This window comes from Dermacentor andersoni, chromosome 8 (assembly GCF_023375885.2).
Source record: "Dermacentor andersoni chromosome 8, qqDerAnde1_hic_scaffold, whole genome shotgun sequence".
Classification (NCBI taxonomy): domain Eukaryota; kingdom Metazoa; phylum Arthropoda; class Arachnida; order Ixodida; family Ixodidae; genus Dermacentor; species Dermacentor andersoni.
In genome coordinates this window covers 63,471,869-63,485,817 of record NC_092821.1, presented here as the reverse complement: position 1 = coordinate 63,485,817, position 13,949 = coordinate 63,471,869, and the positions used below count along the sequence as shown (strand labels likewise).

General features: G+C 45.7%; 1 protein-coding gene across 5 annotated transcripts in view; it reads left to right on the top strand.

Annotated features, from left to right (window-relative positions):
- The first annotated feature begins 1,230 nt into the window (after positions 1 to 1,230).
- Positions 1,231 to 13,949, top strand: part of LOC129383544 (uncharacterized) — a 220,587-nt gene continuing 207,868 nt past the window's right edge. For all 5 annotated transcript variants that reach the window (XR_011896011.1, XR_008611424.2, XM_055068133.2 and 2 more), the window contains exon 1: positions 1,231 to 1,489. Coding sequence is in view for 3 of the 5 variants with exons in the window: in XM_055068133.2 (XP_054924108.1) it covers positions 1,394 to 1,489 (96 nt within the window). In the remaining 2 variants the exon portion in view is untranslated. The remainder of the gene's footprint in view (positions 1,490 to 13,949) is intronic.

Here is a 13,949-nt window from a genome sequence, read left to right as displayed (position 1 = left end):
AACGTTGTTCTTCGTTCACAGCGATATGCAAGCACACGGCCTCGTCTGACATTTTTGGAAGTAACGCGTGAATCAAGATAAATTTGTGTCACACATACATGTGCGCGCCACGTATGAAGACGAACGAATGACGACGATGCGATGAAGACACTTGAAAGACGACAGGTGAGCGGCCATGGCTGCATGACGGCGACTGTATGATGACGATGGATTGACGAAGAAAAAATGAGAGGATTGAATGACGACCACATTTTTTACGAAGAGCACATCGACGTTTAGTATTTTATTTGGTTGACGATAGGCGTTTCTGCACAGCTGAACCGCAATCATCCTCGACCAGAGGAGGTATCGTCAATCCATACATTTCCCATAATTGCATTCGCATTCTGATCGACGTTTCACTTTATTCTGTTGTATCTGCGCGATTCGACCCTGCAAGAACCCATACAAGCTTGCAGTATGGTAAATAAACAAAGTAAAAATTAAATGCGACCAACTACATTGCCGACTGTGAAGGCACTTTTACTGAGCACACGTTGAGCAATTCATAACAGCCGAGCTTTTTGAAAAAAAGAGAGAATGCTTATAACTGGCAAAAAAGTTTAGATTGATTATTTAGAGATGGAAAATATGGTATACATAAGAGAAATACAATAAATACAAACCGTCTTATAGTGGGCAGCTATGGGGCATTAACGGGGCATAAAATTTACGCAACTAAGAGCGAACATTGAAAGCAGGTTTTTGGTAATCCCTAGGTTCTCGTACATTTGTTCACTATGGGCGAGTGTGCATTCATAAAATATGATACGCTTGGCAAGTTACTTCTAGGTAAACTTCTCCTAAATAAGCTAAATAAATATTGAAATAAATAAATAAATAAATAAATAAATAAATAAATAAATAAATAAATAAATAAATAAATAATCTAAATAAACTTCTTCTAGTTGCTCCTAAAGATTGTCACTACTACGTGGCAATATTTTCCGTTTCCGACCATCTGGCCAACGTATAAACAATCGGAAGGTTCCCAGGTGCAACCCTTCATGCCTCTTTTTGGAAAGCTCTTTTTGGCCTGAACAAATGGGGCGATTGCAAACTCAATTCAGATGTCTACAAACGTCGGCCTAACACGACGAAGAACGTTCATCAACCTCAACCATAGACATGAATACAATGTGAGGAATTGACGACGCAGAAAAGCATCAAACGTTATATTTTTCTTTGTATTCGTTCCCGATAGCAGTCCTAGGATTTGGCTTTGAGCGTTGCTGTCACGCAGGCCTTCCGATCTCCTACAAAGATCCCTGAGCAGATAGCAATCGTACATCGTCGCAGGACTTAGTCGACTTCTCGTACCGCAAGTTTATTTTTAAAAAAAATATTTGAGAAAATGGCCATCTACCCGGAGCCGCCAATAGGGAATCTAACCTTACTTCATGCGATAGCATATGCAAGACAACAGAAGGGATTGCATATTTATTTTGACGTAAGTATTTGTCACTAACCTTCTCTGCTGCCTGCGCAAGTAAGATTCTTGCCTTTCTGTAAATAATTTTTTTCCCTCGCTCTTACGCAAGTAAGTCGACCTCGTAACAGGAAGCTTTACTTAAAATGATATATTGTTTATTATTGAATATAAAACACCGTATAGTACTAAGATATTGAGAAGAGAGATTAAGGTTTCTGGCTAGGCGCTCACTAACTGGCCAACTTGCACGCACGTGGACTATATTGCCGTCAAAGAATGGTAAAAATAAGTAAGGGGTAAGCGATGGCTGGCAGGGTTAGTTGGTATGAAATAAATAAAGGAGATTGGAAGGCATGAAATAAAGCGACAGCTAGCTCTGGAGACCTTGTGGCCCTGCTTGACCAATGGAGCTCCCTTGCTGTCACACGGTGAGGCACCACAGAAAGCGTGAGGGGCTGGGTGATTCCGGCGCCGTCCAAGAATGTCATCAGACTTTCATGGGCGCAGGCCCGGCATTTGGCTGTGCCTGGCGGAAAGAGGATGGCTGCTGTTGCGTCAGCACCAGACTGCAGAAAGGGTCGTTAGTACCCTCGTGCATCATGCGCCGTCGTGTGTGTACTCGAGGAAGAGATGATAACAGTGTGTCCCGCTCCTCGCCGCATTGGGGATGCTCGCTTTTGAAGACAACGTCGTCTTTGCGACGGCGACGAGTCGTCCTCCACGTGCAAACCATGCGATGCAATAGTAGCGTGTTGCAGGACGGCCGCACGAGCCGACGAGCGGCGGCGGCGGCGGGAGGCCAGCGGCAATGCGACCGCCTGCGTGTGCTGTGCAGTGCCCGCTGATCCATCGTGCTTCTGGGCCACGCGGTGTTGCGCTGCTCTCGACCACCAGTCTGCCTCCTAGTTGGCCGGGCAGCCACAGGAAACGCAGGCTGACGCGCTCCACTTTGACGCAGGACGTATTCTAAAGCGAAGGCTTCGCGGGCCAAGTCGAGCGAGTTGCGCCGTGCGTGACGGTTTGACCTAGCAGTGAGCGCAGCCGCCGGTGCACGGACCGCCGCCTCGCCAGCTGTGTCCACGTGTCTCGCCGATCGCATATAAAGGGGACGGCGCCGCTCCCTCGGCCGCCTCGCAGTTTCTCGCGATAGCAGTGCTTCAGTTCAGCCGCTGTGCGAAGGAAGGAGGACGCGAGGACGCTGGTCCATTTGTGGCGCAGTTGCCTGCATGGTCAACCTGTGACGAAAGGGGCAAGCTGGTCGGACCATCCTGCAAATGTCGCACAGCTAGCTAATGAGTTAAAACGGAAACGCGAGTATGAGCGCGCAAAGCGACAAGCTGAAACGAGTCAAGAACTGGAACCTCGGCGAGCTAAGCGTCGGGAGAAGGATGCAGGGAGACGACAGCGACAAGACCAAATCGTGAATAAACGACGCAAGCAATGCAAAACATGTGTTTTTCTATTTGAGCCTCACCCGGCTTAGCAACACAGCATAACCAAATATAACAAGCTTTCCCTTGCATAATCGGGCCTAGCCGAGCTAAGCCGCAGCCATTTTTTTTTTTTAGAGCGAAGATTTATTTGCCTATTCCTTCGACTTTTTCACTGCTGTTGCTGCTGCGGTCGTTGTATTGCGCGCCGGGTCAAAAGGTGGTTGAAAGCGCCCAGCAGAAGTGCGCGAGAAGAGATCGATGTAAAAAAGCAAGGTCGACCTCTTGGGAGAAGCATGGCCAGAATGCCTTCTCCCCACAAAAGCAGTGCAGAAGCTGCAGCGTTTGCCTCTGTGCTGGCGCTCAACAGTCAGGAGAGGGAGTAGAGAGAGGTGGCAGAGAATGGGTAAAACTCAATGCCCTGCCCATTGAGTCACAGGCTCAGTCACACTCTATGTCACGGAACGAGGGAACAAGAGCTTCTGTTGCCAGCTCGCCTCCACGGTGGGGGACAGGGACAATGCAATGTCAGAAAGCATGCGTCGTTTGGGGTCCCTTCACTAAAGAACAGGCTACTACTGTATGTGGCAACAGTTGGTGACTAAGTGGATAATGTAAATTCAAGGTAACGTATAGTGCGTTCCTGCAATTTCTGAAAAAAAAAAGTTAGTAGGCAGTGTTGCCCGAAGTGCGAAGCAGTGATTCGAGATTTAGCGTAGCCCTTCAACTTCTCGGACGGTGTTCGTGCTACATGCGGGTCCGACGAACGTGGACGCAACATATGCGCGTGCGTCAACATTTCTGGCATCGTTAAAAGCTTTAACAACGACGTGTGGGGTTTGTAATGTCATCGCACAGGTGCCACTACCCTGCATGTAAGAAGCCGCGACAGCAATATTACATCACTTTCAGGCGCGGGCGCCTCTCTTGTTTTGTACATTTATTAATAGCCTCAAATTATGTGAATGTTATGTTTCATGAGATTTGTTTCTGGGCCACCATTCTAAATATTCTGACAATAATTTAATCAAGAAGGACCTGGTATAAGAAACTTTAGTCTTTAAGGCTGTAGCAACACAAGCACCACATACGTCATGGATAAGCATATTGACCCTTTTCTCGACTATCATGTGGGCGCTGCCATGTTTGACCACGTGGTGACGCGTCCATTTCTTGCCTAAAGAGCCTCCGTTGCCTCCACGTTTACAATAGGTGTAGATGACGTCGGTGCGGCTTAGCAAACCTCTGTTTTGGGAAATATCGTAGACGGTGACTGGGTGGACGACAATAATTTTTGGCCAAAGTTTCAGATAACATGCAAAAGCGCTTTGGAAACTGATTAAGCTATGTCCAAACGACACGAGCAGCGTATATGCAGCTTAATTTAAAAACGAGGCTAGATATGTATTCCAAGCTATCAAAACTTTCCGCTCATTAATTGAATCAGGATTACTGTGTTTTACTCTTCGTTCTTACTTTGGCAAATATTTTGAAGCAGCGGCTTCTCAGATTTGTGACTCAGTAAGCTTCCTTGGTGCGGTCACTATGTGACTGACTATTTCTGCCTGATCGCTCGCGGTAGTGCTCAGTTCCGATAGATTTGTTCTTGCTGCGCGCAAGGCATGAAACGTAGTCGTTTTGTAAATTGTAATACCTTGTAGCAAAGATGTATTATCGTTATTAACTCGCTTACTATTGTGGATATTCACGAAGCACCCGCCGTGGTTGCTAAGTGCTAAGCACGAGGTCGCGGGATCCAATACAGGTCACGGCGTCCGCATTTCGATGGAGGCGAAATACGAAAACATTATGCAAAAAAGAGGTGAGGCGTGCAGACAGGACACAAGAGTAGAGAAGTGGACAACACAAACGCCACGTCCGTACACACACGTACACACCCGTACACGCCCGTGCACCCGTACACACACGTACACGCACGTACACACCCGTGTACTTTGATTTAGGTGCACGTGAAAGAACCGCAGGTGGTCCACATTTCTGGAGTCCCCCACCACGGCGTGCCTCGTAATCAGATCGTCGTTTTGGGACGTAAAACCTCATAATTACATTAATTAAATAGTCACGAAACTGTCAGCTTCGGCCACTCGTGCGCTATTGGTGTAGCCCGTCATTTGTGGTGCACATATATTCAAGTGTGCGACCATTCACTTCCTGACACGTTGATGATAGAGTGGGTGTAAGATTCCTTGCTCATTGGGGCAGACGTGTGTAGATACTGTGCACGGAACGTACTATGAGAGGAAGCGGCGCTACCCGCTTTCACAATGTTTAATTAGCGGTACTCATTCTTGCCGACGTTCCGGGGCTCAAGCCCTTTTTCTGAAGATTAGCGATACAACGCTGACGGATGAGCAAATTTATGCATACTCGAAGAAAGCCGCATCATGTCGAAGTTCACCGGTAACACGCACGGACAGTTGCGGCAACGGTCCGCGAACTCGGGTACACAGGTTCGTTGCATTCCTTGATATGCCAGCCACTATTTTCGCAGCCAACTACTGCACACGTTTTCCATCCAGATGATTCAATCCGGCATGACTGGAGCACAGTGTGTTAGCGAAAACTCAGTTGCATTTGCGACAGCTGTTCGCACAGAATCAAGGTGGAAGTGGTAATAACTTCGTATTTGTGCGCTGTCGCCGCAAGCGTCATCTCGTTTCCCTAGAACAAACTGCTCTGCACAAAGGGTCGATAGCATGTCGAAACATATGCCGAGCCTCACGGTGACACCAATGGCAATGGCGAAAATTCGCTTTCAGTGTCAATATAATTGCTACTGCTATAAAATAAACACCTTGCAGATATGTCCTCCGGATAACTGATGCTGGACGTGTAGACGCAAAGCGGCATGAAAGCACCTCAGCACCAAGACGCCAGAACGCAAGCGACTGCACAGCAAATTAGGACTTTAGTACCCGCTGCGGTATCTTGTGGCGTTGCTGAAGCCACGGGGTCGATGCAGACCGCGGTGGCCGCTTTTCGATGGGGGCGAAATGCAAGAAACCTTTGAATACTTAGGTTACGCTAATGAACCACGCGAGGTCAAAATAAACCGGATTTTCCCAGCGTTAATGATAATAAGATTGTTTTCTCTTTTTTTGTACGCGTGAAGTACCATAATTTAAAGAAACGTTAACACTTGTGCCAAGACGTGATGCGTCATGTGAACAATGACAGTGTTAGCCTTTCGCAGGCTATGAAAAATACCCCGCAACCACAGCTCAAGCAGACTCCTCTCGCTGTCTGTTTTGTGTACTACGTGGGCATGCTCAAGTGATGCCAGGCAAAGAGAACATTATCCCACCACTCTCGTATTGCATCAAGTGCCCAATAACCTAAACATATGTTATTAACATCCCCGCCAGTTGCCCTCAATCAAGGCAAGCAGTGTAGGAAGCTTCGCTTATATACACCGATTCGAAAAGTGCATGAGATCTGCATCAATTATGAACTTCCCGCAGAGTAAGGTGGACGAGGTTCCCGCCATGCGCAGCCTAACGCGCTCACAACGTAAGTCTCTCAGGAGCAGGCGTTTCGACCGCAGGTGCTAAGTGTGGGGAACCTGGTCGTCTAAGCTCATGTATAGAGATGTGCCAACCTGTCGGTCGTTGATGCGGTTCGTGGCGCGAACATACACCTCGCGAGGCAGGCAACTATCTTCATATTGAAACTCATGCGGGACAAATGAATACTGTAATTTGGCAACTGCTAAACCAAAGTGACTGATAATTGTTCAATATAGAAGAGAAGGCCGAATTCTATAGACTGTAGGAAGGGGAACATTTATTTGGCGTTCCCACAATTTTTTACGAGGAACGAAAAGGGCAAAAAATTGAATCATGTTTATAAAGAAGGAAGCCTGACATCGAAGTTCAGTTACCTACACCGCTTGCAACCTCTGATGTGGATAACTTTTACTGTGAGGTTATAGCTTACGAAAAGTCGTTGACTCGCTCAAGAGGGTTTTTCGATTGTTCTATTTCCTAGCTAGTAATATTTTCCAAATGGGAGTTTAATGCGTTGACTTCGTCTGCTTTAGATGCCTCAATAGACGCAATGTACAGAGTTGTGTTGCCCTGTATTATTCATTTAGTTATCTGAATTTTTTTTCTCACATTTACAACATACTGCAGGCCTCGTGGTCCAAGCAGAAGGGGCAAGGTGCACTGACAGATAAGCGATTCAAAAGGCTAGAACGATAGCATACAATCGCAAGAAAAAAATTAGACCTTAAGAAAACAATACGAATAGCGCAATAGAGGTATTTTACCTAGAACAAACTAATAACGACAATAGTCTCAAGTGTTTGTGTAGCGTTTTGATGATGAAAGGGTATGGCAATCCTTTCTTCTAATGTTCTGCGAAGAAAGGAAAACTTATAGAGGTTTGTTTGTCCTGGCAAGGTAAGGAGAAAGATTAAGACGGTCGAAGTGATGGTTTTCAAAGCGAGGCTTTCGTTGCGAACCTTTGCGGCCATGGCTGCCGCCGGCTGTTGCTGCTGCTCGCGCATTGCAGAGTTGCCAGGTAGGACAAGGCGGCATAGCCCAAAGCTAGAGAAATTGTAGCCGAAATGTAGCGAAACACAATAAACCGCAAGAAAAAGTTGTAGCCGAATGGAGCCATATTTATTTGCAGTTTTATTTGCATATACAATTTCACATTCGACTGCGGCAATTCCTTGTAGCACAACCCGTCGTAGCAAAAATTTCGTGACCGTCGACCCTCGACATTATCAACAGCGACATCATGCTTGCCGACAGAACACTTTTTGGTTGGCCCCAGAAAGTCATGTTCCGGTGAATCGGTGCACAGGGCGAACCTATCGAGATGAATCTTGAATATAAACGTGAAAAAAATAACCTTTTTACTCTGTGAAGATGGAATGGCAGCGAAAGCTGACGACAGTCAAAGCTCTATAACGAAAAGCAAAGTGCTCTCGCTGCCATTCCCTCTCCAGAGAGTGGAACGGTTGTCATTTTTTGCATTGCGAGTCTGGCGTCGTTGCTCGTTCGGAGGTGCCCGGCCTCGCGATTCTCGCTTTCGTCCAGCATTGCGGGAACGTTCATCGTCAATGGTTATTTCGCGCCGGCGCCGTTTACATTCTCGTTGCAGTTCCCTGCGGCGCTCCTCGTACGCATGTTGTTCTTCGGGTGTACGAACTATACGTGTCCGCCCCATTGATAACGCAGCTTTTTAGCATCGATAGCTCTCCTGCTTATATACTGCGATAACCTTGACGTCATGCTATTGTTCACGGCGTGCGTTCTAATCTGTACCCCATTTTGACATCTGCGCGGCCGCACTGCACCCGTATGAGTGTAAGAAATCGCTAAGCCCGTTTCTGTTGCCGGACGCAAAAAAAAAAAATAAACTATGCAAGAGTGGAACGCGATAGCATTCAAAGATCCCTGACTGCTTCTCACGCTTCCTGGCAACTGCAGCTTATGTAACCATAATGCTTGCGTGCGAACGCCGGCGCTTAACCCGAAACGCGAAGGCGAGCTTTCTGCTTCTTTTTTTTTTGTCTTTCGCCCCCGCACAGCGGGCGCCGCCGCTGCCGCGGATGCGAGCGCCATAGGGATGGTGTTGTAAGGAACCGAGCGCACGGTTCCCACTAATAGCAAATCGGCAAATCACACCGCTGCATACCACGGCGCCCCAATGCGCCGTTTCACCCAGTCATCGTTGCCTCAGGGCGGCCCGGTGCGCGTCGGTGCCATTTGCCGAATTCGTCATAAGAGAGACCTCGAACGGCAGCTCGAAAAGGGGTTGCTGTTGAGTTTCCGCGCAACAGAAATGTGTTTTCTCGTACATGCAAGTTACAACCCGACGATATCGTGCCTGTAGTATTGTGTAAGTCGCACTTACAGAATTTTCTGACGCATTTTACTTTGAGAAATTCGGTTAGTTCAGTAACGCCTATGGCCCACGCGCAGAACCTGCGTGGTTCGGAATCATATTTCTCATACGCACAGCGGCGTCGACACCGGGCGCCAAAACCAGATTTTCTTGCGGCGCGGTGCCCTTAACACTGTCGCGTTAAAATTCATCTCGCAGTTAAAGGAAAATGACGGTAAAGCTTGCCGTGAGAAACGTGGAGCAAGTCGAAAGCCGCACGAGGCGCGATACTCCCCCCAGAAACGATGGCCATGAACAGACTGGAGCGTGTCATCTACCCGTGCTACCATTCTTTAATGCCGGCGCCACAATCGCCCGACCTTATTTTATTGCTCTCCCTATCTGAGCATAGCCACGTTAGTACAGTGTACTGTGAAACGCCCTCCACCTCCAGACTGATTCCGATGCCTGGTGATCGGGTGTCGGATGACTGAAACAGATAAGACGATGGTGAGACGATGTTGCTGGCGCCGATGTTCGCACGGTGAAGCGGGGTCTAAATTTAGGTGCTGCAAAGATCAAATCCATCGGCTCAGACAACGGCACACTGAGGGGAGTGTGGGCATTTCCCGCAAGCACACACGCACAACCTAACTGCCGGCTCAGCAATAAAACATAGCCTTCGAGATTTGTTTCTGCTCTATAAGAGCCACCTCTGAAGCCTGGATTAGGGCGTCACGTAAAGCCAAAACAAAGCCAAGTGACAGATGTTCAGTAGCCCAAATATAACCACATAGCTAACTCGCGCAAGTCGACGCCAAAATTTTTTTCTGTAGCCCAATTTGGCTATCTATAGCCAAACCTGGCAAACAATGGCGCGTCGTCGCGAGATCTGAACTCTCGTAGTTCACCCGATACAAAGGGGAATGCCGCATAGATAATCATCCCCATCATCATCATCAATAGCTGACACTCGGATGGATGGATGGATGGATGGATGGATGGATGTTATGAGCATCCCCTTTGGAATGGGGCGGTAGGTTGCGCCACCAAGCTCTTGTGATTATACTGCCTGATGTCCTACTTAGGTTAAAGAAAAGAAAACAAAAACGACGATGAACTCCCACAACCAAATTTCCTGACCCCTATTGTGAACTATGCTTTCATACTTCTCCGTTTTTTGTCGTTTCCCTACTTCCAGCAATCTTCGAATCGCCTCTTACTAATATCTATTGCGGACATGTTTACTTTTCCCCGGCTCTCGCTGAACCCAAGGGCTTCAAGGAGGCCAGTGGTGCCTAAATCTACCGCTGGGCAGACGTCTTCACATTCTAATAAAGCATGCTCCATCGTTTCTCTAACTTTACGCAGCAAGCACATGCTTCTTCTTCCTTCTTATGTCTCGCTTTATAGTTGTGTGTTCAAAGGCATCCTGATCTCGCTTCGAAAAGTAATGAGCTTCCCTTTGAGTTATCATAAATTGTTTCTTTCCTGATTTCGTTCTTTCCGCTCAAGTAGTTACTCATGGCAGGTTTCTTTTCCATTGCCACTACCCATGAGATTAATTCAGCCTCTCTGACTTTCCCCTTGACGTTCTTTGTTGCTCACCCTACAGGCCGCATACTTGCTGGTAAGCTTCCTAGTTCTTTTCCTCCACTGTGAATCAATGTTTTTCCTGTACAGATACCTAAAAATCCTCCCAGCACATTCACTTTCTTCCATATTCCTCAGCCGTTCTTCATACTCAATTTCACTGCGAGCTTCCCTCACTTCAATACTAGTCCCGCCCATATCACCCTGCAGAGCATCATTTGTAGTCTTCTCGTGAGCGCCCAATGCGAGGCGACCCACTGACGTTTGGTTCCCATCGAGTGCTGCTTGTACCCCTGTTCCAAGCAAGCAACCGCATTTCCAAAAGAAAGTCCTGGAACCCTTACACCTTTCGACATACCTCGGTGGACCTCGTACCTATTGTGTCCCCGCAGCGCTCTGTGCTTCATTATGTCTGCATTTCTCTTCCTCTTTACTGTTATTGTTGTTTTCCTGTGTTTCCACATATCTATTGCCTTCGTTTATCCATATACCAAGGTATTTATATTCTTTTACTGTAGGTGTTTCCTGGCCCTGTATTGCCACTATCTGTTCACTGTTTTCATTGGCTGCCATAACACCTGATTTTCTAACACTAAATTTCAAACCAAAATTTTCGCCTTCCTCTCCACAGTTAATAGCCGGATATTGCAAATCACTTCGCTTGTTAGCTAGCAACACAATGTCGTCCGCATAAAATAAACCTGGAAGCTGTTGCTCTACTAGCGTACCCATCTGTTTGTATGAGAGATCAAACCCGATATAACTATCTTCCAGCGCCCTCTCCATCCTCACCACGTACATCATAAACAGCAGTTGGGATAAAGGGCACCCCTGCCTCAGTCCCTTGCTGATATCAACTTTCTCCTCGCCCCTCATCCCTTTTCATTCAACGCAAACGGTGTTTTCTAAGTAAATCTCTCTCAAAAGCTGTAGACAATCGTCACCTAAGCCTTCCTCTTTCAGAATATCCCACAAAATGTAGCGGTCTACGTTTACATACACCCCTGTAATGTCTAAAAAGGCCTGCTTTGTACTCTTGATATTTCAATACACTGAGTAAGAACATATAAGTTATCATCCAAACCCCTGCCTATTCTGAAGCCATTCTGAACATCTCCCAAAATGCCATTATTGTCTGCTCATGCTTACAGCATTAATTTGATTGCCTGCATTGCTAGCCTGTATATTACCGATGTAATGGTCAACGGTCTATGCGAGTGAATTCTTTCTTTCTCCCCCTTACCTTTATATAAATTCATTCTACTTTGTCGTCAACTATCAGGTATTCGTGTATCTTGTAAAATTTTTTCCACTGCTTTCACCAGAGCTTCCTTACTTCTTGGTCCTAGTGCATTAATCAGCCTAACGGGAACCTCGTCAGCCCTGTGGCTATGCCCTTAGGAATGTTCTCTTCGGTTTTCTTCCAGTTGAAATTTGTCAGCACCAGCTCCTTTTCCATCTGGTTCTCTCTCATGCTCTTTCTTCTTCAAAAAGAACCTCGTCGTTGCCTTGGAAAGATTCGGCTCTTATTTTTCGGATGTAATTTATTTCCACTTCCCCTTCCAGTTTGTTTCTATCTTCGTCTAGGATATGTTGTTCTATAGTTGTTGACTTCCTGCCTTATTATTTTATGTGGTTCCAAAATATCCTAGGTGCGGCCTTGCTTTCCTCACGCATTTCTGACAACCAATATTCACTTTCACCTTTTATCTTTGCTTGCACGAGTGTTTTAACCATACGCCTTTTCTCCCGTTGTATATACCATTTACTGGCTACTTGATCCTACGGCAACTGACCTTAGTTGCCTACCTATGCTCTCGAGATGCTTTCTGTCGTTCGGCGATTGCTTCTCGTATCTCCCTGTTACACCAGCTTTTCGGTTTCTTTTTTTCCTTTCCAACGAACATGTTCTTTCTCTATGCGTATTTCTGTCGATATTAGACTTAGAAGCTCACCATATTCCCACTCTTTACTAGGCCATTTGCCAAGTTCTTCCTCAATTCTAGTGACTATATTTGCTATTTTTTCAGCGTTCAAATTTGGACTGTCCATTTTGCACTCCTTGCTCTTTTTCCCAACTACATATCGCATTTTCAAAATGATGCATTTATGGTCAATCCCTATACTGCTATATTCTTCCTTGTCAATGACGATTTCTCTCAACTTATCATGAATTCCTTGTGTCATCAGACAGTAATCAATGGTTGATAACCGGTTTCCCACTTCCCAGGTGATCTGCCCTTCACACTTAGGCCATGTATTCACGATAACAAGGTTATGTTGCTCACAAAGGTCTAGCATTGAGTTCCCGTTGTGGTCGGTACAGCCATCTAAATCATGTATGTGGGCATTCATGTCAATTAATAGCATAATTTCGCCATCATTCCCGCAACCCTTAAGAGGAAGGTTCAGCTGGGGCCGAACTCCGACGCGGCCATTCAAATACATGTAAACGCGAAAACGTTTTTCTGAGATAACCACTGGACTGATATTAATGTAATTTGTTGCATTTGAAAGAGAAAGTTAAATTCTAGTGATTGTTGCAAGCGGAATGTCGATTTAGGGAATGAATTTTGTTTAAAGAATTTTCAGAAAATTGAGAGCTCGAAAAAAGTAATTGAAGCATGAAGTTTACAAATGAATAACTCAGCATCAAAAACAAATATCGTGATTCTGTAAACGGCATCCGTTAGATCGTTCAAAGCGGACAAACTCGATTTGTCCTTTTATATCTTACGTGGATTTATTACGTTGTGTATAAGGGTTCTGCAAAAGCTTTATTTCCGTAGTACCAAATTATTTAGATTCATGTGTAACATATGAATATTTTCCACTTTAGATGTAGTATTACACGCAAATTACAGATTTGTGATATCATCTTTTATTGCCGAGTTAGAGTCGTAAATTTAATAGTTTCGTTTGCTGAAAATTTTCGATCTTTGCAAATTTTTAATAAGAATTGAGGATCTAAATCGAAAATTCGAAATGAAGAGTGACTAGATTTGTAACTTTTTCTTTTAAATGGGAGAAACCTCGCCAAGGTTGGTACAGTGGTTGCCGAGAAAAACGAATTCTCATTTTACATGTACTTAGGTAGGAGGACCCGAGTTAAAGGTTCCTCTTAATATCAGTACTTATGCATTCCACTAACTCTCTGTGCAATTATTTCGAGTGCACAAATGCGTAACGTACAGCCAAGTTTTCTTCCCACTCATTGTACCTGATAACTAAAAATGCTCTTGACATTCGAATTTACTCTTTTCCATTTGGCTTCCTGATGAATGAGAATTCCGACTCCCCCTCCTTATTTTCCGACTTAGTTCCGCTGCACATAACCCAAACATATTTCTCAATCACTGGCGGCATTTCCGAGTCTCTAATGTGCGTTGTTGTAACCGCATAACCTCTATTTGTTCTCTATTTAACTGCTCCTCATGGTCTGCCCACTTTCCCTTTCTTCTGCGGCCCTGCATGTTTATCTAGCGTATTGCATGGCGAGCTCTCTTTCTTGTTTTCCTCCTTTCCATTTGGCTTCCTGATGAATGAGCATTCCGACTCCCCCTCCTTTCTTTCCGACTTAGTTCCGCTGCACATAA